At 39.8% G+C, this 25045-nt stretch overlaps 1 protein-coding gene across 10 annotated transcripts in view; it reads right to left on the bottom strand.

Moving 5' to 3' along the window:
- The window catches only part of LOC132156410 (protein mono-ADP-ribosyltransferase PARP6-like), an 18812-nt gene extending 3156 nt beyond the window's left edge, over positions 1 to 15656 (bottom strand). For 3 of the 10 annotated variants that reach the window (XR_009437409.1, XM_059565414.1, XM_059565422.1), the window contains exons 1-18: positions 15427 to 15656; positions 13812 to 13930; positions 12647 to 12724; positions 11572 to 11666; positions 11430 to 11490; positions 11267 to 11357; positions 11128 to 11194; positions 10354 to 10503; positions 9300 to 9492; positions 8952 to 9083; positions 7105 to 7200; positions 6941 to 7033; positions 6737 to 6862; positions 5229 to 5294; positions 4986 to 5053; positions 4843 to 4891; positions 4641 to 4753; positions 1101 to 1173 (exon numbers count right to left, since the gene is read on the bottom strand). Coding sequence is in view for 9 of the 10 variants with exons in the window: in XM_059565414.1 (XP_059421397.1) it covers positions 1101 to 1173; positions 4641 to 4753; positions 4843 to 4891; positions 4986 to 5053; positions 5229 to 5294; positions 6737 to 6862; positions 6941 to 7033; positions 7105 to 7200; positions 8952 to 9083; positions 9300 to 9492; positions 10354 to 10503; positions 11128 to 11194; positions 11267 to 11357; positions 11430 to 11490; positions 11572 to 11666; positions 12647 to 12724; positions 13812 to 13814 (1554 nt within the window). In the remaining variant the exon portion in view is untranslated. Of the gene's footprint in view, positions 1 to 1100; positions 1174 to 4640; positions 4754 to 4842; positions 4892 to 4985; positions 5054 to 5228; positions 5295 to 6736; positions 6863 to 6940; positions 7034 to 7104; positions 7201 to 8951; positions 9084 to 9299; positions 9493 to 10353; positions 10504 to 11127; positions 11195 to 11266; positions 11358 to 11429; positions 11491 to 11571; positions 11667 to 12646; positions 12725 to 13811; positions 13935 to 15418 lie in introns of all 10 variants that reach the window. The other 7 variants (XM_059565415.1, XM_059565416.1, XM_059565417.1 and 4 more) reach the window with 7 other exon arrangements.
- Between the last annotated feature and the right edge of the window lie 9389 nt (positions 15657 to 25045).

The raw sequence follows: 25045 nt of genomic DNA, 5'->3' as shown, positions 1-25045 counted from the left end.
GATCATTCCAGGAGGATTTTGCTGTTTTCCAGGCAAGCTTCATTTTCAGTGTTGAACACAAACGCTCTAGAAACCTCATCGAACATCACTGATCTCGAAGTCTTTAGTTAATGCAAGCTTGAGAACGACGTTTATTTTTAGCATATTTGCATAATGTGGTGTATCCCACAATGCAATGCATCTTGACCTTCCCTTTCCAGTGTGATGAACGAAACAGGTGTAAACCTGCTATGATTTGTAATAACATTATTTGATCAGTCTGACGAAAGTTCATACATTTTTACACTAAATTGGATTAAAGATGCAAAGTAATTTTTTTTTAAGATGTTGAACTGGAAGTACAAATATCTAAATATTCTTAAAATCAAGATATTAGCACAAAAAGATAAACTAAAATCAAAAAGATAACATTTTCTGAAAAACGAACAAAGTTTATACTCGAAAAAGAAAAAGAAACGTAGTTTATTATTGACTGATATTTTGTTGTTTTAAACATAAAGTCACTTCATTTTGATTAGTTTCTCATTAAACGCTTTTGCCATTTTGCATTTCAAGTAAATGCATGTTGATTTTTGAATGTTTAGAAATCCGCTCTGGAAAACAAGACAAGAATACAAAGGAAATCGTTGAGAATTCAGTGAGAATTAAACATGCATTGGACAAAAAATGCAAAATAACTATTATTTTCAAAAGATTATAAGTGGACGCCTCTCACTGCGCTGCAAAAACTGATGTTAGTTCTTAGCATTTCTGTTTTGTTTTCCACCACAAATATTTAAATATTCTTAAATAAAGAATAAAAATGACAACAAGTCCTGTTTTCTTATCAAACTTAAGTAAGCTTTTGTTTGCAACAAGAAAAATATCCTACCAGTCAGAAAAAAAAACTGTCCCTTGGAATTAAGTTGATTTTTCTGACCCCATTAGTAGATACTTTTCTTGTTTTACACATAAAGTCACTTTCTTAGAAAACACGCCTTATGCCATTTTGCTTCGGAAGTAAATGTGGTTTAATAATTCTTTTTGATATTTGTTCTGGAAAACAAGACAAAGATAGCAGAGAGCATGAGCTGTCCCATGAGGAGATGTCACTTACATACCTGCAGTTTAGTATAAGATGCATTGACCAGTCCATTTCTCAGAACTGAGTGCCAGTTCTCAATATGCGAGCCACTAGAGAGAGAAACAAGTGATGATAAAACACCTGAAAAAATCCCACAGGCCAGAAAATCAGAGACTTGATTGTGCCGGACTTTTGGACCTATAAGCAAACTACCAAGAACTTGCAGACGTGCGACTGTCATGGTTGTGAGCTTTTCATGATCATGCACCACTCACATTTCAGAAGATGTCAAAATTCAGTTGGGAGTGGAAAAATCTGATGACCGGTACAGTATGATGCAACGTTCATGGAGGAATAGCACAGCGGTCGATTGTTAAATCTGGCACAAGAGTATTTTTAAACACAGACGCTTGGAGATATTTCTGAGTTATGCTAGTCTTTTGTTGGCTGTTTTTGGATGGCTTTTATTTCTAAAAGTGGAAATGTGTCCACAAAAATAACACAAAAAGCACAGAAATAGCACCAAAAAAGAAACTGATGTGTCATCCAGTAGTGTTTAAATTTATACCACCTGATATAAACCTGTCATTATTTTTTATTCTTTTGACATTATTTCTCTGGTGGTCTGTCAGGACTGTAGGGAATATTTCACTGAGCTCTGAATAGTAACCTGATCAGGGGCTTATAAATATGATTTCTTGGCAGATTCTCATGAATAGGATATAAAACAGGCCCTGGAAGTTGATTATATAAACATATTCACTTTACTGCATGATTTTACTAGTTGAATTCAATCAAAAAAAATAAAAAAATAAAAATAAAATAAAATAAACACCATTTAATGTATCAAACTAATTTTCAAGTTCATTTAAAGAAAAATTTTGTTTGTACAAAGAAGTAGTTTGTAAGAAAAATTTAGTTTATAAGAAAAAATAGTTTATAAGGAATTGTAGTTTGTAAAAAAATGTAGTTTGTCAGAAAAAAGTAGTTTATAAGAAAAAAATAGTTTGTAAGAAATTGTAGTTTGTAAGAAAAAAGTATTTTGTAAGAAAATGTAGTTTATAAGAAAATGTAGTTTATAAGAAAAATTTTGTTTATAAGAAAAATGTAGTTTGTAAGAAAATTTAATTTATAAGAAAAAAGTAGTTTATAAGAAAAATGAAGTTTGTAAGAAAAAAGTAGTCTGACGCACTGCATCACTTGCATTTACTGCAGATAGCTTTTTGATTATAATGGAGACGTTCTAGTTTGTTATTTTTGAAAGAAGTCTTTTAATGTTTTCGTTTTTGTCAGGCTGCATTTATGTGATCAAAATAAAAACAGTAATAAAAACAACACACCAAATATTCAGTGCAGAATCAAACATTTCTGGTTCATGTCTCTTGTATGGAGCGAGTGCAGACAGTGAAGTGATGGGCTCTGACGTGACTTTGATTCTCTGTGTGTGTGTGTGTGTGTGTGTGTGTGTGTGTGTGTGTGTGTGTGTGTGTGTGTGTGTGTGTTTGTGCCTGTGTGTGTGTGTTTCTGCAGGTGTGTGTGTGTGTGTGTGTGTCTGTGTGTGTGTGTTTCTGCAGGTCTGTGTGTGTGTGTGTGTGTGTTTCTGCAGGTGTGTGTGTGTGTGTGTGTGTGTGTGTGTTTCTGCAGGTCTCTGTGTGTCTGTGTGTGTGTCTCTGCAGGTGTGTGTGTGTGTGTGTGTGTGTGTGTGTGTGTTTCTGCAGGTGTGTGTGTGTGTGTGTGTGTGTGTCTGTGTGCGTGTTTCTGCAGAGGTGTGTGTGTGTGTGTGTGTTTCTGCAGGTCTGTGTGTGTGTGTGTGTGTGTTTCTGCAGGTGTGTGTGTGTGTGTGTGTGTGTCTGTGTGTGTGTGTGTGTGTGTGTCTGTGTGTGTGTGTGTGTGTGTCTGTGTCTGTGTGTGTGTGTTTCTGCAGATCTGTGTGTGTGTGTGTGTGTTTCTGCAGGTCTGTGTGTGTGTGTGTGTGTCTGTGTGCGTGTTTCTGCAGAGGTGTGTGTGTGTGTGTGTGTGTGTGTGTGTGTTTCTGCAGGTCTCTGTGTGTCTGTGTGTGTGTTTCTGCAGGTGTGTGTGTGTGTGTGTTTCTGCAGGTGTGTGTGTGTGTGTGTGTGTGTGTGTCTGTGTGTGTGTGTGTGTGTGTGTGTGTGTGTGTGTGTCTGTGTGTGTGTCTGTGTGTCTGCGTGTGTGTGTTTCTGCGGGTCTGTGTGTGTGTGTGTGTGTGTGTGTGTGTTTCTGCAGGTCTGTGTGTGTGTGTGTGTGTGTGTGTGTGTTTCTGCAGGTCTGTGTGTGTGTGTTTCTGCAGGTGTGTGTTTCTGCAGGTGTGTGTGTGTGTGTCTGTGTGTGTGTGTTTCTGCAGGTCTGTGTGTGTGTGTGTGTGTGTGTGTGTGTGTGTTTCTGCAGGTGTGTGTGTGTGTGTGTGTGTGTTTCTGCAGGTCTGTGTGTGTGTGTGTGTGTGTGTGTCTGTGTGTGTGTGTGTGTGTGTGTGTGTGTGTGTGTGTGTGTGTTTCTGCAGGTCTCTGTGTGTCTGTGTGTGTGTTTCTGCAGGTGTGTGTGTGTGTGTGTGTGTGTGTGTGTGTGTGTTTCTGCAGGTGTGTGTGTGTGTGTGTGTGTGTGTGTGTGTGTGTGTCTGTGTGTGTGTGTGTGTGTGTGTGTGTGTGTGTGTGTGTGTGTGTGTCTGTGTGTGTGTGTTTCTGCAGGTCTGTGTGTGTGTGTGTGTGTGTGTTTCTGCAGGTGTGTGTGTGTGTGTGTGTGTGTGTTTCTGCAGGTGTGTGTGTGTGTGTGTGTCTCTGCAGGTCTGTGTGTGTGTGTGTGTGTGTGTGTGTGTTTCTGCAGGTCTCTGTGTGTCTGTGTGTGTTTCTGCAGGTCTGTGTGTGTGTGTGTGTGTGTTTCTGTAGCTCTGTGTGTGTGTGTGTGTGTGTGTGTGTGTGTGTGTGTGTGTGTGTTTCTGCAGGTCTGTGTGTGTGTGTGTGTGTGTGTGTTTCTGCAGGTCTGTGTGTGTGTGTGTGTTTCTGCAGGTCTGTGTGTGTGTGTGTGTGTGTGTTTCTGCAGGTCTGTGTGTGTGTGTGTGTGTGTGTGTTTGTGTTTCTGCAGGTCTGTGTGTGTGTGTGTTTCTGCAGGTCTGTGTGTGTGTGTGTGTGTGTTTCTGCAGGTCTGTGTGTGTGTGTGTGTGTGTTTCTGCAGGTCTGTGTGTGTGTGTGTGTGTGTTTCTGCAGGTCTGTGTGTGTGTGTTTCTGCAGGTCTGTGTGTGTGTGTGTGTGTGTTTCTGCAGGTCTGTGTGTGTGTGTGTGTGTGTTTCTGCAGGTCTGTGTGTGTGTGTGTGTGTGTGTTTCTGCAGGTCTGTGTGTGTGTGTGTGTGTGTTTCTGCAGGTCTGTGTGTGTGTGTGTGTGTGTTTCTGCAGGTCTGTGTGTGTGTGTGTGTTTCTGCAGGTCTGTGTGTGTGTGTGTGTGTGTGTTTCTGCAGGTCTGTGTGTGTGTGTGTGTGTGTTTCTGCAGGTCTGTGTGTGTGTGTGTGTGTGTTTCTGCAGGTCTGTGTGTGTGTGTGTGTGTGTTTCTGCAGGTCTGTGTGACTCACTGGAAGGCGAAGGTGCTGCCGTAGAGTTTCTTTGCGGTGCGAAATCGAGCTTCTTTTGCTGGTGGACTGCTCAGCAGCAGAAACTGATGAGACGTGTGCATGAACTTCAGCTGCTACAGCAACAAAATACAAAAGTGAAGACGAGAAAAACACAAGCTTATGAAAGGAAAGCTGTTCATGCATTTAAAAGTGTTCATCTTACCCTACTGAGTGGCAACTTTACAATATGAGAGCGATTACTGGATATAATCCTGCAGAGAGAGACAGATAAACCATCAGACAGGTGTAAACCCACTTACTGTGGTAAAATCAGTGTAAAGCACGGCCTGTTGCTATTTAACTCACCACTGCAATAACGGATGAGCCAGAGGATCCAGTTTATCCATCTGCTTCTTAATCTCCAGATATGAGCCCTGATAATACAAATATAGTTATGGAAAAATATTCTGATAACTCATTTATCAACATCATATGTATTATATAATCATATATATACTTTAATTTAGTCTTTGCATGATTTCTATATGAACAAATAGAAATAATAATTTGGACAATAAACCAGATATATCATGAAATATCAATGAATACCTGTGTCATTTCCCGAATAGACATCACACTGTCTAGAGCTTTCTGCAGACGCTCATAATTCTTCTTCTGTTCGGCACAGGAGCAGTACAATAATCACACACACACACACACACACACACACAGAGAGAGAGGAGGAGACAAAGGAGGAGAGATTTGATCCTGGTTAAAATTGAAGTAAAGTTGATATACTGTAAATCTTAGTATATTGCAAAAAAAAAAAATTTGTCTATTTTTGTTTTTGTCCTTTACTACAAACATCAAAACATTCTTAAATCAAGATACATTTACTTAAGAAGCAAAATAAAAATTCAGCAAGTTGCTGCTTAAAACAAGAAGTAAATTCTGTTTGTGGGGTTTGAAATATAAAGAAATCTCAAGGAAGAAATAAGATAAGTTTTCTGACCCCATGGACTGATCTTTTTTCTTGTTTCAGGCTTTTTGCTGTGCTGGAAATCCTTTCCCTAATTTGGTGTTTGTGGTCATAAAAATTAGCAGCGTATGATAAATGTAAATGTCTCATTACGCTATATCATCAACAAATCTTGGATTTAAAACTAGTTTTCTTTCAATTAGCGCCGGATTTGTGTTTCAGTGACCTGACTGGTCACGCTTGAGTTTTTGAGTGGAAAAGGCATTTTAATTTTTTTTAGTTTTTTGGATAATTTTGCCAATGTTTAATTCAAAAAAAGGTTTTACTCTGATGCAACATTAAGTAGCATTATCAGTAAAAAAAAAAAAAAAAAAATTCAAGAGGGTTAATTATAAACACATTCTTTGATGATCTTTATCAGGAAACAAGCCATCTTAAGCCATTTTATTTCTCAAGTAAATCTATCTTGATTAAAGAATGTTTATATATTTGCAATGAAAAAGACGACAAAATACAAATAATACTAAATTCTCACTGGATTATTACAAATAATATAAACTGATATTTCCTACTGACACACTACAGCAAAATATAGAAATTACTCATTTAAACCATTGTTTGTTGGTGAAAATACTAGTGACCTGGGACCTTTGTGTACAGTATATGTAGCAATAGCCAAAAAATATATATATAATATATATATATATATTGCATGGGTCAAAATTATTGCTTTTTCTTTTATGCCAAAAACTATTAGGATATTAGGTAAAGATCATGTTCCATGAAGATATTTTGTAAAGTTCATACTGTAAATATATCAAAACTTAATTTTTGATTAGTAATATGCATTGCAAAGAACTTCATTTGAACAACTTTAAAGATGATTTTCTCAATATTTAGATTTTTTTTTCTCTGATTCCAGATTTACAAATAGTTGCATCTCAGCCAAATATTATATAATCATAACAAACCATACATCAATAGAAATCTTATTCAGGATGATGCATTCATCTCAATTTCGAAAAACGGACCCTTAAGACTGGTTTTGTCACATTGGATGCTGAATCTGTTCAGTGTACTGTATTCTAGCCTCAGCAGATCAAACTATAGTTCATATGAGAGCAAGTAAGGTGGTCACCTTCGGGTTGAATGCGAGTGTTTTGGGGTCACCTGGGTCGACCACAGACGGATACGGCTCAAAGATGATGCTTTTACGGGGCGACTCGAGAGCGGCGCGACACATAGCCACCAGCAGATCCACCACCTAGAGATGAACTTCACCAATCATCATTCACTCCACAAACACTAGACCTCAGGACACGAGAGGAAGGAATAAACACACCTCAGCGCCGGTGGCCACCTCCTCGGCCGCTCCGGACATCACTCCCAGCGTGTAGAAGGAAAACACACACAGCTCTCTCGTGCAAACCGCGGGCTAGCGGGAAGAAACCGACCAATCAGAGCACAGAACCCAGCTTTAGGCGTGAGCAAAAAGCTGATGTTTACCTTCAGCATGGATCCGTTCTGGAAGACGTGCTGCTCGTCACACACCACGCAGTATTCGTTCAGAGTAGGGATCCGCTGCTCAGAGTATTTCATTATCTAACGGAGGAAAGACAGAGTCGATGATGAGATGATGGGATCCTCGGTCACAGGAAGATCGCAGAGAATCACACCGCAATCACAGAGGAAATCATGAAGCTGTTGATGATGATGGAAACTGCATTAGCATTGTTGAACTGGTTGGTACATATTGCAAAGAAAATTGCTCCAATTCTAGAAGCTGATTGGTCAAGCCAGTGTTCCAGTTGGGCTTAAAATACACACAACACACTACCATAGATTTTTTCATGCTTAGGCTCACCACAGCTGCATTTGTTTGATCAAAAATACAGTAAAAATGTGAAATATTATTGTTATTTAAAATAACAATCTTCCATGTGAATATCTGTTAAACTGTAATTTATATCTGCGATCAAATCTGTATTTTCAGCATCATTACTCCAGTCTACAGCGGTCTTCAGAAATCATTGAAATCATTTCTGATTATTATCAATGTTGTGCTGCACAATATTTTTGTGGAAATCATGATGCATTTTATTTTTCAGGATTCACCGCTGAACAGAAAGTTCAGAAGAACCGCATTTATTTGATATATGCAATCATCTGTAACATTATAAATGTCTTTTCTGTCACTTTTGATCAATTTAATGCATTCTTGCTGAATGAATACAAATAAAAATCTGACTAACCCCAAACAGCAATGATGTAAAACAGCTACAATGTACATCACGTTTCACTAAATCACATTTGAATGAATGTGAATGTGTCCTAAATATAGCCGTGCTGTTATTTAAGTCTGTAGCATGGCCTCTTGAAGATTATTACTGTAATAACAGCTCAGCTATAAAGCAATCACAGATTAATCTCTCCATCATGTTCAAATTGAATTTAATTTTAAACTTCAAAATAAAGCTGCACATTTTTGGTAGATGCTTTAATCATGTTCGTCATTAATGCATATAAAAGTTGGTTATATTATTATATTAAATTTGCAAGTTTCAATAATTGAGTTCTTTTTATTTCTATTGATGTATGATTGAATTGAATTATTTTTAATCTCATTTGATTTTATTTGTTATTTAATGTAATTTTATTTATCAAAATAAATCTGAAGATTTTGGGCAGATTTAGGTGTGCATTAATTCTGTTTTTTATTTTATTTCTAATTTAATTTATTATTTTTTAATTTCATTTAATTTCATTCATTGTATTTTATTTTTAAACTTCAAAACAAAGCTGTACATTTATGACATATTAAATGTTGTTTTATTATCACCTTAGGTGTGCATTAATTCAGTTTTTTATTTGATTTCTAATAAACTTTTATATTTTTTCATTTTATTTAATCAATTAAATTTTATTTTTAAACTAAAACAAAGCTGTACATTTTTGGTAGATGCTTTAATCATCTATCATTATGACAAATTAAATTTTGTAATATTATCACCTTAGGTGTGCATTAATTCAATTTTTTATTTCTAATTTCATGTCATATTTTTTTATTTAATTTAATTTAATCTTAAAACTTACATTTAATTTTTAGTTTCATTTAATTGAATCATTTTCAGTGTAATGTAATTTTATTTTATTTTGTTTTTAAACTTCTAAAATAAAGCTGTACATTTTTGCCAATTGCTTTTATCCTCTGGTTATCATGGTTATAACCTTTTATTCTGATTTACGGTCCGTATTTAGACTCACTCACACGTTCACATGCATGGATGTAATGTTTGGATGCACACTGGGCATCATGGGAACTGATGAACTTATGCATGTCGCTGAGGCTGTACCTGCACGAGGAAGCCGTACTCCAGCGTGGGGATGTTCTTGCAGTGTCCGCCCGCCTGGGATGAGAAAAACAACTCAATCAGCTGGCGGGTGGTAATCTGCGCAGGGGCCCTGCCCGCCGGGACAGCCACAGTCTGATGGGTTAACGGAGACAAAGCATTATGGGAAAGATGCCAGCCAGCCGTGTTAGGTGAGGGGGGTGTCGGAGGGCAAAGAGGCTGAGGGCTGGGATGAGGGACTGTGCATCCATGTTTAATCTGGAGGTCCTAGTGAGGGGTCACAGGGATGGAGAAGCGAGGAGAGAGAGTTCGGAAAGCAAAGCGTGTAGTCGGGGAAGACGGGATGCTGACCTGGCTGTTCGGAGGATAACTAAACAGCTCCCCCTTGGGGTTCTTCATGGTACAGGAGATGGAGCGGTTCATGAGCCGGGGGACTCTGAGCTCGGGCACGTTCAGTTTGCCTTTCAACACCGTGTCCTGGATCAGGGGGAAACTGGGAGACCTGGAGCCAAGATGGAGGCCACAGCCAGCGGATGAGTTCACGCTGAATTAGCTTAATTAGGATTTCTGACTAAAGTAGAACTAGCACTTATTATTATTGAGTGTTCTTGTCTAGTTTCCCAGTACAAACATCTAAACATTCTTAACTCAAGACACAGAAACTTGAGAAGCAAGATTATTTTTGTTTAAAATTATTTTTTTTTTATCAAAATGAAATCATTTTTAGCTTAGAACAAGAAACCAAAAAAGCCAATGGGGTCAGAAGATAACGGTGTTTTCCCCGTGAATTTACTTTATTTTTCGGAATCCCAACCGGCAATTCCTATAATTTTTGTTTTTGTTTTATTTTAAGTATAAAATCACTTAATTTTGACACTTTTTTTCTTCTTCATAAAATGAGACTCAATATTTTATGTCATTATTATGCATCTCTATTATATATCTTGATTTAAGAATGTTTCAATATTTGTACTGAAAGACAAGACAATTATTATTGTTTTTTTTTGTTATTTACTCTACTTAGTATTTTTGTCTTGTTTTTCAGTAAGAATATCAAAATGTTCTTGAATCGAGATACATTTACTTGAGAAGCTATGAAGACATTAAGTCTTGTTTTCTGAAAAAGCTTAAATGTTTAAGTTTAAGCTTAAAATGATTTTTTTAAAAAGAAACATTTGCACTTTTTTTCTTTTCTTGTAATTTTGTGATTATTCTGGAGTTGGTTGATTTGGTTCATTGTTTCAAACTGATTATTGTAGAGTTGTTTTCTGAGTTCCCTATGGGGGAAATGATTGGGAAAACACTTCCAGCCGATTTTATTATAGCCCCATTATAGATGCATCAACCACGATCAGACTGTCAGCTTCTATGACGTGTGTCTTCATATCAAACTATGAGGACGTACTTGGGAATCGGGGAGAAGATGCTCAATCCTGCACGGAATTTCTTGATGGTTCCTCCGGCTTTGAACCAGCTGTGCCGCTTCTCCTGCTGGGCTTTGAGGAACTCATTACTGAGGTGCTTCCACTGCTGCGACGTGAACGTACTGAGGATCCTACACACACCAAAACAAGCTTCAGCCTATATTTCCACACTCTTTTGTTACATTTTCAGCTCGGTCAATCAGAATGCCTTGATACTAAAACAGCAGTGAAGAAGAATCTTTATGCAAATTTGTCTTCCAGTTCTAGATGCTGATTGGCCAGTGTTCCAATACACACAACCACTGAAAGGTTTGGGGTCAGTAAGCTTCTTAAATGATTATGCATGCTAAAGCTGTATTTGCTATTTGGTAAAAAATACATTAAAATCAGAAATATTATTATAATTTAAAATATCTGTTTTCTATGTGAATATCTGTAAAACTGTAATTTATTTCTGTGATGCACAGTTTAATTTTCAGCATCAGTCTTCAGTGTCACATGACCCTCAATATGCTGATTTGCAGCTCAAGAAACATTTCTGATTATTATCAATGTTAAAAACAGTTATATTTTTTGTAGAAACCGTGATGCATTTAATTTTTTCAGGATTCACAGATGACAACAAAGTACGGCATTTATTTAAAATAGAAATCTGTAGCATTATAAATGCCTTTCCTGTCACTATAGATAAATTTACTGCATCCTGCTGAATACATAAATTAGAAAGTGCATAATGAACTTAATAATTGACTTACTTCTTTAGCTGAAGACCCAAACTGAAGCCTTCTTTAGCGGACGGCTGAAACACCTCCACAGATGGTTCTGTAAGAGGAAATTAATTCAAATGTCTGTAAAGTAATTGAGATGAGAAATGCATGCATGCATGTTCCTCACCTGGTCCATCCAGGTACTGTGAAAGAGAGAAACGAAGGCGTAAGACGATGGGCTCGGTTCGGATCACCTTCCACGCGGTCGCCACCTCCTCCTACAAACACACAAATCACTTTATTCCCATGTTTATAATGTTGTGCAGGTCATAACGGAAGTGTGTTCTCACATCCAAGAAGCTGATGTTGATCTGCAGGTCGATGTCTACGTCATCGATGGTGCCGTACTCTCTGTGAAAGTGAATCAGCTGTGAATCGGGTGTGAATGCACCGATCTGAATCTGGAGCGAGTGGAGTGAGGCTCGTTCTCACCTGATGGACACAGCGCTGTCCGTGTAAATGTCTTTTACGGCCTCGATGTCTGCGTCCAGCTGTGGGTGACGGTACAGGTCAGCTGCGCAGCTCCCCTACAGGTGCACAGCGGTATTACACATTATTAAACCGCTTGATTACTTCACGTTCATTGCAAGAGATGATGCAAAAGTTTGGGATCAGAATGATTTTTAATGTTTGCTGCATTTATTTGATCAAAAACATATATTGGGAAATTTTATTATGATGTAAAATAATGTTTTTCTATTTTAATATAGACTAAAATCTAATTTATTTCTGTGATGCTCCGCTGTATTTCCAGCATCATTCCTCAAGTCTTCAGTGTCACATGATCTTCAGAAATCATTCTGATTTGATGATTTATTATCAGTTGTGTTGCTTCAGATTGTTTTGGAGCCTGTGATACTCTATTTCAGGATTCTTTGATGAATCAAAAGTTAAAAATATAAATCATTTCTAAGATTCGGTAAAGTCTGTAAATTTTTTAAAGAAATGTAAACTTTTATTCAGCAAGGATGTGAAAAATGTGATAGCAAAGATTTATATTTTGAATAAATGCTGTTCTTTTGAACCGTTTATTCATCAAAGAATCCTGAAAGAAATTCCAAAAATATAAAATAACTGATAATAAATCATTATATTATTCTGATTTCTGAAGATCATGTGACACTGAAGACTGGAGGAATGATGATGGAAATTCAGCTTTGCATCGCAGAAATATATTATATTTTAAAGGATATTAAAATAGAAACTATTATTTTATATTGTAATAACATTTTGCAAGATTATTGAATTTCTCTGTATTTTTTATCAAATAAATGCAGTCTTGATGAGCAGAAGAACTTCTTTAAAAACATTAAAAGTCTGATCCCAAACTTAGATAACTAGTGATTTGTTTCCCAATTTTTTAAGATTTAAACCCAAAAGGAAATATTTCATACATATGTTCAGCTAGTACCACATGAAGAAAATGAAATGAAAAATAAAATGACTTTTGCTGCTTTATAATACAATGCTTAAAAGCAGATGAAACCTGTCAAGAAAAGAGTTTTACCTGAATCCCGTACACAAACTGCTCCGGTTCATTCTCTCCATCTGATTCTTCATCCGTCCAGCCCTGACCTTTGACTTCCTGAATAAAACACACGCAGTGCAATATTAGCATACATATTTAATTATAGTATTTATTAATATTTTGGATTAGCTTTTATTATAATATTTTCAGTTTTAATTTGAATTTTAGTTTAGTTGAAGTTTTAAAATTTTTATTATGTTCTTTCATTTTTTATAGATTTTATTTTTTAAGTAGCATTTCTTTATTATTATAGTATTATTAATATTTTGAATTTAGTATGCTTTTATATTATTTTTAGTTTAGTTGAAGCTTTAAAACGTTTATTATGTTCTTTCATTTTTAATGAAAGTTTTAGTTTCTGTAATTTTAGAACTTCAACCTAAACTTGGTTAGTTGCCAAGGCAACAATACTCATTTTTAATTTATATTTTTAAGTTTATGTTTTAGATTTTTCAGTTAATAAAAACTAGTTTTAATAGTTTTTGTTTTTGTTAAACAGGCACTTTTATTCTGAATTAGCGCTGCTAATCACTTCAATAGTTCATTATTTTGGGAACCATTAAATAACAATAATAATAATAATAATAGTGGGTATAATAATAATAATAATAATAATATATTTTATATTAGATTACAATTTCTTAAAAAAAAATCATAATAGTGACTATTCTTATTTTCAAATATCATTATTTTAATCATTATTTATTATTATTAGTAGTAGTATTACATACAAAACAATACACAGAAATAAACAAAAATATATTACACTTTTTTAATAATTATTGAAACAACATACATTGTTAAAAGAATTATAATTCTTAAAAGTAGGGCACAATGTACCATGTATTGTGAAGGAATTTTCCAAATTTATTTCCAAAGTTTTACCTGTATTTATTTATTTTTATTCATTCCAGCTCACGTACAATTAGAAAAACATCCGATTCAAGTACAAGTACATTATACTTCAAATGAAATTGCTAATTTCTAATTGATGTTTATGGGCTGTTCTGAGTGAGCAACAGTATCCGAGGAGGGCGGAGCTTAGTGAAAGGTCAAATGTCATCAGTTCCTCCTCAGCGCAGTGTTTGTGTTCAGAGAGCCGCAGGTGAACGCAGGTGTGTGTGTGTGTCTAATGAACCCTCACCATCGGCTCTGGTGTTCACAGACGCATCTCTGACAGGATGAAGCTTTTCTGATCCATTTCAGCAAAACAACAGGCCCTCTGCGACGACAGGAGACGTCTTCAGTGAGATCAGCTCTGAGCTTTCTGAGGAAAAATCAACAGAAGATCACAGAAATCATTTAGCAAAACCACTGAGCATTCTCCAGTGTCAGATTAGTGAGACTGTCTCTGCTTTCAGCGTTTAAATAACGCTCTGCTCTTTCTCCTCCATCTCACACTGTGTATCCTAGCAACAACCCCTTCTGTGTCACTGTGTGTGTGTGTGTGTGTGTGTGTGTGTGTGTGTGTGCAGGCACACATTTAAAGAAGCAATTTCCCAAGTAATCCTGTACATAAGTCATATCTGATAAATGCTGACAAAGAACACCACACAGATGTCACAAAACCTGCCAAGAACAAGCTTATATGTCTCCCTAAATTAAAAATAACAAAATAAAATAATTATTCATAGATAGATAGATAGATAGATAGATAGAGAAAATATTATTTTACTGTTTTTACTTCAAATTTTAAAATTAGCAATTTCTTTGTAATTAATTGTGAAATTTACAAGCAATTTCTGAATTAAAACTGTATCTTCCGCATTTTTTCTTCATTTCAGTATTTACTTTTGTTTGCAGTTTGTATTTAATTTATTTGTATGTATTTTTACTTGAATATGTTAAAAATATTGTATCACAATAATGAGATTTCAATGGCATCTACAACTAAAAATGCTGATTTTGTTTATTCTTTGCTTTTATTGTTACTTTTATTTCTATACATTGTTAATTATGCTTATTTTTAAAAAAAATTCACGTGAATTACTATTGTGTTTGAAATTTGCTATATAAATAAACTTGCTTGCTTTACAAATCAAATTAAAAATTCAATCTGGATGCAGAATTACAAATTGTTTGGAGGCAAAATTGTTTAACTGTCATGAAAACAAAGCACACAAAGCAAAAATCTTTAGTGATGCACATCCACACATTTCTGTTTCTTTGGCCACGGCTAATAACCAGTTTCATACTTCATTTGAAAGCTTGGATGAAAACATCTCAGGTGACATCTGAACACAAACACATGCAGTCTACAGATCTTCAGATCAGGACTATAGCGTCTGAGAAATCCAGTAGGTTTATGCTTTTCATCTTTTTCTGTAAAAAACAGCTATTTTGTTTTTATAAAGAGCAACAGTTTCTCTCTTCACCACACATCTTTGTGAACATCATCACTCAACTGATGGATGCAATCAGTCAGATCTTTGATGCAAATACTAATATATTGACATCTAGACAGCAAATTTAACAACGACATTTAAGATGCACTCAAATACAAGGAATTTTATATTATATGTTAATTCATAGATTTTGGATGGAATAACACTTCTTAATCATGCAGTCGTACGCATACGGCTGATATATCGGTTTAATAATTGCATTCGACGGCATCCATCTGCTCGAATCCCCCGGTGTGTCCTCAAACACCCCCATAATGCCCCGCTGGAGTCGCCACATACCCATGCATCCCGAAAACACAGACGGCCAGCATCCAGGACACCCCTCCCCTCCCCCCATCCAGCTCACCTTCAGACGGATGCTTCTCCTCCGACACGAAACACAGAGGATGAAGAACACAATACATCAAGAGACACGGCACACACAGACCATCCAGTATACAGCAGAAGCCCTCAGCACTCACACATCTCCTGCTCTCTCTCTCTCTCTCTCTCTCTCTCTCTCTCTCTCTGTGTTTATCTGTCGCAGATCTCCTCTGTTCCACTGCTGTCTTCTCTTTTGCCTGACAACACAGTGAACTGAGCATGCTCAGTGAGAGCCAGCAGAGAGTGTCATGTGACCTACAGCTGACAACAGAGAGAGAGAGAGAGAGAGAGAGAGTGTGTGTGAGTGTGTGTGTGTGTGTGTGTGTGTGTGTGTGAGAGAGAAAGAGAGAGAGAGAGATGCAAAGCAATGCATTTGCCCGTACTGTCAGAAAAAAGAACAAACTCACCACATTCAAGAGCAATAGTTGTCTTTTTAGTCTGATTTCATAACAATGCTCGCACCTTGTTTTCTGATGCTTTGCCAATATTGTAAATCATCCCAAATGATGACTTTGAATTTGGAAACTGAGGGAGCCAGAAAGAGCGGGATGAAGGGAATAAAGCTACATCTGTGCCGTGATGGTGTATAAGCCAAAGGCAGTGTGCTATTTTTATCATCCGAGTCTATTTTCATCTCTGTGTATGTGAGCAGAACACAGATGTTTGAATTCATGCATGTCACTGTGGTCTTTACTCGGCCGTTACCGTACTAATCAGAGTTTACCCTGCTTACCTCGTTAAGAGCCTCGCTCCACACAGTGACCTAATAAGAGATAAGACGTTATCTGACTCGTCTTCAGCTGCGTGACTCACGAGACACAACGCTGTCTCATAACCTGTTCAAAAAGACACTTGCATTAATTATTCAGAAACACTTAAAATAGCAAATTCCTGTTTTAGAACCAACGACTAAAGCAGAACTGCTTTTAAAATTAAATCTCTTTTAGTACAAGAGAGCTTCACCAGTATGTTTTAGATGCAGTTCAGTGTGACAGATCTATTATTTATACAAATAAATAAAACATGGTTATTGAAACAAAGCTGAAATAAAATATAAATATTAGACAAGCTTAAGAAACTTCAATTAAAAAAAAAAATAAACCAAAATGAGAATTGTTGCTTTAGCAACTAACTATAATAAATAAATGAGTACTAAAATTAATCAATCTAAATCTGTAATAAAATAATTTAAAGCTATATTGCAATTTTACAAACCAAGCTAAAAAATACAAACTTAAAATTAGTTATAAAAAATATTAAAATGTAAACAAAATGAAAAAAGAAAAAAGAAAACTGAAAAAAAAAATTCTAAATATTACTATTATGGTATTTAAATCTATAAGTTTTTATTGATACTTTGAATTACAGTGTTTTTTTTCTGTTTTCATTTTAATTTAAAATTTAAGTTTTACCAATTAAAATATAATATTTAAATGTATTATTTATTGTTTAATAAATTATTTAATATTTAATATTGTCATTTATAAATTAAATATAAATGAAAATAATTGAAAATGAGAGCTTTTTAGTTATGTATTTTATATATATATATATATATATATATATATATATATATATATATATATATATATATATATATATATATAAAATACATAACTAAAATGTATTTTATGTCGGCCGGATGCCAAGGAAACAGCTCTCATTTTCAATTATTTTTTATTTATATTTAATTTAAAAATGACAATATTAAATATTAAATAATTTATTAAACAATAAATAATACATTTAAATATTATATTTTAATTGGTAAAACTTAAATTTTAAATTAAAATGAAAACAGAAAAAAAACACTGTAATTCAAAGTATCAATAAAAACTTATAGTTCCTAAATGCTGAGAATATCAAGTCATCTAATAATGTATACTATTATAAACATTCAGTTCAGGAAAATGCTGTGGATTCATTTCTCAGGAGACTTAAAGGAGACAACTTTATCAACGGACTATCGAATTTAGATGATGCTCTAAAAATTCCTTTGAAAAATAGAAACAGGCTCTGAGTCAGAATAGAATACAGAGCATTAAAGTTAATGTGGATCATATTGCGATGTCTGGTTTTTGACTGCAGACTTTGTTGTCATTGCAAATCAGAGCACAGTTTGAGACACTGTCCAGAACATTGTTGCAGCTGACAGCCAATCCAGAGAGCATCAATGGGATTTACAATGGGATTTGACCACTGCCCGTCGATGCATGCATCAGATGCGGCTTACAGCTTTGGGTTTGGGTGAGAGGCACAAGGACACACAGCAGGTGAGCAGCGGTCAGCATGGGCAGTGGGAGCAGCGGGGGGCCGTGGTGGAGAGCAGGTGAGTTCACACACCTTCACCTGGACACAGACGTTCAGACAGTCAATGCAGTCATCTTCAAAAAGCAACCAACACTAGTACAGGACATGAAATTCTGCATGCATTAAACTGATGCATCCTCGTCCTGTTTAATACTGTCAGGTTCCATGCATATCAATCCTGCTAGTCCTCAAATATGGACAAAGTTTCCTACAAATTTCCCTTTATTTTAGTTTGAGCGTCAGTGTCATGGAGGTTAAAGTACAGTTCTGCAGTGTTGCATTGGGATTGTTTTCAAAACTGGTGCACTTTTATTTGCAGAGGCCTGAGTATTAACAAAAATCACACACTAATGAAACACCTCCATCTGAGACCACCAGGTGGAGCAATACTATGACTGGACAGTTTAAATTGCTTGTTTAAATTTAAACTGGACAGTTTAAATTGCAATATGCTACATTGATGTCACGTGACCTCGTTATTCTGCATGCTTAATATATAACTGGCATCCGATGTTCATCTCTTCAACAAAGTTAGTATGTTAGTAAGTTAGTATGTAAACTGCAAAAAAGAAAATGTGTTATGCACTTATAAATGCAGTGAAGCATACAGCAGATGCTCCATAAACCTCCAATTATAAGTGGACGTTTAATTAGTTTGCAGAGTTTATTTTGTTTGCAATTAAATGCAGAGGTTACTACCGGTTCTGGGAATCAGTCACAGAATGAAAGGCCGATGCATATGATTTTGTTAACGTTCAGATATTTTTATGTGTAATATTCTTTCACTCATCACCATGGAAATGGGGCATTTGGTATCCTTAAAACTCAACTTGGTGCTGATCTTTAATTATGACTGCCATTATCATACATTTACCTGCTCAGACTCTGTGGATATCCTAGCTCAAATAAAGAAAGAAACATCTCGGTTACGTATGTAACCTTGGTTCCCTGAATAGGGAACGAGATGCTGCGGTGACGTCACCACGTATGGGAACACCTTCGGTGTGACGAATGTCTGAAGCCCTATACCATCCCGCCAATCCTATTGGCCAAATAGCGCGTGGCACCGCCCAGTCATGCGTAGGCATATATATACCTGGTGCCGCGCGCCATTTACCTCAGATTTCATGACGAGAAGGGAAGAAAACTATCAAGGTACGGCACGGCCAGAACCGCAGCATCTCGTTCCCTATTCAGGGAACCAAGGTTACATACGTAACCGAGATGTTCCCTTTCATAGGTCACTTCGATGCTGCGGTGACGTCACCACGTATGGGAACGCTATACCATCACGCCTGACGTACCTGATAGCTTGGATCCAAGGAAGCATCTGCTCAAGCGGAGAGAACCCGGGAGCCAGGGGCCATCCTCACATCCAGACTGTAAGACCTGATAAAAGTGCTCGGTGAGGACCAACCTGCCGCAGCACAGATATCATCCATAGAAGATCCACTGAGAAAGGCTTGAGAAGAAGCCACTGCTCTTGTGGAATGACCTTTTACTCCTAAGGGCGAAGCGAGCCCGCGCGCCTCATAGGCCAAGGAAATAGCCTCCACCAGCCAATGGGACATGCGCTGTTTCGTAACTGCATGGCCCTTATTCTTATGTCCAAAACAGACAAACAGCTGGTCAGACTCACGCCATGGGGCAGTGCGATCCACATAAGTCTTCAACGCCCTCACAGGGCAAAGACTTAGATCTCCAGACTCTGTCGCAGCAGGAGAAAAGGCCTCCAGGACCACCTGCTGAAAATGAAAAGGATTAGACGCGACCTTAGGAACATAATTAGGCCTAGGTCGCAACAACACTTTCACAGAGCCTGGTGCAAACTCCATGCACGAGGGTGAGACAGAGAGAGCCTGTAAATCCCCAACTCTTTTAAGGGAGGATAAAGCCATGAGAAGAAGTGTCTTAAGAGACAGGAGCTTATCCGATACAGTTTCCAGGGGCTCAAACGGATGCCCTGACAAACCCAGTAACACAATGGATAAATCCCATGAAGGAACTCGCACAGGGCGGAAAGGCCTCAACCGTCGCGCACCCTGTATAAAGCGAGAAACCAGTGGGTGACGACCCACTGAAACACCACCTATATGCTCATGGTGAGCTGAGATAGCTGCCACATAAACCTTCAAGGTGGCTGGTGTCAATCCCTCCGAAAAACGGTCTTGAAGAAATTCCAGTACTGAAGCCACAGGGCAGTAAACTGGATCCACATCATGAGTTTCACACCATGTCATAAACAGTTTCCACTTGAAAGCATATAAGCGTCTCGTAGAAACTGCTCTAGAGTTCAATATAGTCTCGGTAGTTTCAGCAGAAAGACCGGGACATATCAACTCACTCCGCTCAGAGGCCACGCCCACAGGTTCCACAGATCTGGTCTGGGATGCCAGATCCGTCCCTGTGCTTGCGATAATAAATCCCGTCTGAGGGGAATCTCCACCGGAGAGCCCGCTAACAGATTGATGAGATCCGCAAACCATGGCTGTGTGTGCCATCGCGGAGCCACCAGCAACAGCTGTCCCACTCTGTCCCGCCGTATTCTGCATAATACCGCTGGGACTAGCCGAATCGGAGGAAACGCATACAAGCTGGTCCTGGGCCAGCTGTGAGCTAGCGCATCCAGACCCAGGGGTGATGGAGGGCTCAGGGAGAACCATAGCGGGCAATGCGTAGTCGTGCTCGACGCGAATAAATCCACTTCCGCTTCCCCGAAAATATGCCATAGGTGATTCACCGTTTGGGGGTGTAATCTCCATTCCCCTTGTTCCAGAGTCTGCCTGGATAATAAATCCGCTCCGAAGTTCAGTCGTCCGGGGATGTGAACAGCCCGGATCGACAGAAATTTGTCGTGAGACCAAAGAAGAATCCGCCTCGCCAGTCTGCACAGAGGGCGAGAACGTAATCCTCCCTGATGGTTCAGATAAGCCACGACCGCAGTGTTGTCCGTTCTGAGAAGCACATGACGGTCGGTCAGTAGACTCGAAAAATACTGGAGAGCCAGAAAAACCGCCAGTAATTCCAATTTGTTTATGTGCCAGCTGCGTTGTGCCGCTGTCCACACTCCGTGGGCTGGGCGCCCCTGACAAACAGCTCCCCACCCGGTCAAAGACGCGTCTGTCGTGACAGTCTCTCGGGAAGCACAAATTCCCAGCCGAACCCCGGTGAGGAGAAATTCGGCTGATGTCCATTGCTTTAACGACATCACACACCTCCGCGTCACCGAGATCGTTCGATGCGGAGAACAACGGGGTGAAATATTCTGTCGTTTCGTCCACCACTGAAACGGGCGCATGTAAAGCAAACCCAGGTGAATCACGGGAAGCGCCGCCGCCATTAGACCTAGTAGTCTGAGGCACAGTCTCACTGTCACTGTGTGACCCGCCCTGAAGTGCTGAACGCATGACATAATCGACTGAGCGCGCGGGGCAGAAAGCTTCGCTGTCATCGCGCGAGAGTCCAAATCTACTCCCAGAAAGGTAATCCGTTGAGAGGGGATTAATACACTCTTCTGGAAGTTTGCGCGTAAACCCAGGCTGTGTAAATGATTTAGCACAATATCTCGATGAGAGTGTGCTTGAGTCTGAGAGTGCGCTAACACCAGCCAGTCGTCCAGATAGTTTAACACACGGACGCCCCGGAGCCGCAACGGGGCCAGAGCTGCGTCCATGCATTTTGAGAATGTACGGGGAGCTAGCGCTAAGCCAAAGGGAAGAACGCGGTACTGATACGCTTTGCCCTCCAAAGCGAATCTGAGGAACTTCCGGTGTCTCTCGATGATCTGAATATGAAAGTAAGCATCCTTCAGATCGATCGTGACAAACCAGTCGTTTGGTTGAATCTGAGACAAAATAGATTTTACCGTCAACATCTTGAATTTGCTCGACCTGAGTGTAAGATTTAGACGGCGTAAATCCAGAATGGGTCGTAATCCGCCGTCCTTTTTTGGTACCACAAAATAACGGCTGTAAAACCCTGACTCCATCTGAGAGGGGTGTACTTCTTCTATAGCCCCTTTGCTCAGTAGAGCTAACATTTCCTGTCTCAGCACCGCCATGTCCATCGGTTTTATCACCGTGGAGAGAATTCCGCGGAAAGGGGGCGGGCCTTTCCGAAACTGAATGGTGTATCCGTGACAAATTGTGCGTAACACCCATTGAGAAATGCCGGGCAAGCGTTCCCACGCGGCCCGAAACAATATTAGCGGTTTCAACATGTTCGTTTCCTGCAGCGCTGTTGCACACATAGAAATGTCCGGGCACGAAAGACTCATGGTGTTCGTGCACAGGGGAAGTATATGCAGAGCAGGCGTTGTATCTCGTTGTACGTAATCCTGAAACATGTCCACGGCAGGAATTAGGCCAACAGATTGAGCATCGGGCTCTGCCGCTAGCGAAACAGCGGCGGCTGAGCGAGCCGTCATGACGGGCCGTTCGATGAAGACCCTTTGAAGCGCTCCTCGAGCTCTGAAAACTGGATCGTGCATAGTGTCTGAGGAAGCGATTGGTGTTACAGTTGGCTCCAATGCTGTTCGAGGCGCTGTTTGCGGCGAAACAGTCAGGGTTTGAGCGTGGGGACTGCAATGAGAGTGTTGGATGCGCGAAAGCGGTCCAACAGCGCTCTCTAGCGGAGGGCACAGTCCCTGGCAGGCAGCGAAAAAATCAGGAGCTGCTGTTATGTGCCCGAGGGCGAGAGGCCTTGGCCGTCGAACTCAGGTTCAATCTTTTTCGCTGGCGTTGTTGAGCCGGTGGAACAACCCTAGGGCCCCAGTCCTTGCGAGGGGGCGCCATAGGTGAAGGCTCTTCCCGAGAGGGCACTTGCTGGCGGTGAGAGGAGGTTGAGCGAGAACGCGCGGGCGCCTGACGGCGTTCAACCTCTCTGGGTCTGCGGGGAATCAGCTGGCGGAAAGCGGCTGATTGTTGTTTCGCTGCTGTGAACTTCTCCACCACTGAAGTGACCGCCTCTCCAAATAAACCGTCCTTAGACACAGGGGCATCCATGAGGAAAGATTTATCTTTTTCCTTTATATCGGTGAGATTAAGCCAGAGGTGGCGCTCAACCGTAATTAATCCAGCCATGGAACGGCCCACTGCTCGAGCAGTATGTTTGGTAGCACGAAGCGCCAAATCAGTAGCTCGCCGTAGTTCCTTGACCGCCTCAGGTGTAATGCCGTCCCCCTCGTCCAATCCTTTTAACAGCTCCGCTTGGTAGGCCTGAAGGATCGCCATGGAATGAAGCGAAGCAGCCGCTTGACCAGCGGCCATATAGGATTTTCCCACTAAGCTAGACGTGACTCGACACGCCTTCGAGGGGAGGAGGGGGCGGGACTTCCACGCCGCGGCCGAATTAGGCGCAAGATGTTCGGCGAGAGTCTCTTCTATCGGCGGTATCGCTGTATAGCCGTGACTCGCCATGCTCGAAATGGTGGCGAAATCCGCGGCTGCAGCGTTCGTGATGCGCGCCGCAAACGGCTGTTTCCAGGACCTCGAAACCTCCTGGTGGAGGTCCGGGAAAAAGGGTAAAGGCCTCCGGGGCTGCGCAGGTGTCCGACTAGTTAGAAAACGGTCGTCCAGCTTCGAAGAAGGTTGGGCCTCGGCCTTCTCAACCTCCCATTCCAGCCCCAATGTAACCACTGCACGGGAAACCACATCCAACAGCTCACTGTAGGAGGGGGAAACACGCCTCTCCTGTCCACTAGGAGGGAGAGGGCTCGTGTCGGCCGCGAAGTCCTCAGACCCCGAGGCCGCAGTGGAAAGAACGTCGTCATCATGACGGTCACAACCGAAGGAGATGGCACTACATGCCCCCGGTGTGGGCCGTAAATCCTCACAGGAGAAAACGACAGGTTCAAAAGTTTTCCTGTGTATTAGGGTAGGGGAGAGCGAGCGATGTGGAGAGTAATTTTCCATCGCTGAACTGTCCTCGAGCTCCATGTCACACGTGTCACCCCAAGCTATCACCTCGTGCGGTGCCTCGGCAGTCGCAGAAGTGGTGTGGCGGGGGTTAGACACGGCGACATCGGAGAATACATCTACCCTCGAGCGAAGGACCCTGAGTCGCAGGCCATCGCAATGGGGGCATGAAGAAAGGCCGCTAAGCGCCTCCTGTGCGTGGTGTAAGCCTAGGCAGACTACGCACCTGTCATGAGTGTCCCCCTGAACGATGTACCTGGTACACGGGTCCTTGCACTTCTTAAAACTCATCGCGTCCGCGGAGAGGAGTATACTGCTCGTGATGATTCGCTGAGAACGCGAGACAATAGGGCACAGAAGATTCGCTTCGTACTGAAGGAATGAAATCTGAGGTAAATGGCGCGCGGCACCAGGTATATATATGCCTACGCATGACTGGGCGGTGCCACGCGCTATTTGGCCAATAGGATTGGCGGGATGGTATAGGGCTTCAGACATTCGTCACACCGAAGGTGTTCCCATACGTGGTGACGTCACCGCAGCATCGAAGTGACCTATGAAAGGGAACATGTTTTCAGTTCCATCGGTGACAGTATATGCACACTAGAGGGCGCTGTCTTAACCATTGACCAACTGCTGTATCATAAATGCACTGTCATTCATGTAATGCACCACTTCATGTTTAAATTCCTGTTGTAAATTACACAATTGCATGTCACGAGCCAGTGCCAATACCAATGTTACAGTGATGGTATCAACTGGCAATACCCAATTTATATCAGCAGACCGCTTTGAATGACTTTGATACATGTATTTCCCATAATGCATCAGTCAAAAGCATAGTGCATGCTCAAATATGCGTCAAATAAACACTGAATAACTGTGGCACAAGTCCAACAACATAGTATCGCCACAGAACATGGTATATGTACAGAAAGCGCATAGTACTACCATATGGTTCTCGTATAGTAAGTGGCATTTGTGATATAATAATGTTAATTTCGTGATGAAAGTTTGTTTAGTGTCCTTACATCACTAATGGACTCTATATATGCGAATGCGACATTAAATCTTTTCCATGTGTGCTCATTAAAGAGTTAAAAGATGAACGCTGATGCTACGTGCGCCTCTACCATTAGGATGTATTAACGCGGAAGTACGTGCATTTCGCAGTGTATTATCTATGCATACACACACAGTTGAATAGATTTATAAGGGCATCACGTCCAGTGCGTTATTTAAACATGTATATTATATTATCAACAAGTCAAGAACTTTGTCATTCATTTGAAGTTTAACTGCGACACAGCAGCATCCTCCTGTCACGTGATCTCTTGGTCTAGCGCTCTGACTGGATCATTCCACTTCCCTCATTCGCGTTACAT

This window comes from Carassius carassius, chromosome 13, assembly GCF_963082965.1.
Source record: "Carassius carassius chromosome 13, fCarCar2.1, whole genome shotgun sequence".
Classification (NCBI taxonomy): domain Eukaryota; kingdom Metazoa; phylum Chordata; class Actinopteri; order Cypriniformes; family Cyprinidae; genus Carassius; species Carassius carassius.
This window is presented reverse-complemented; position numbering and strand designations above follow the sequence as displayed.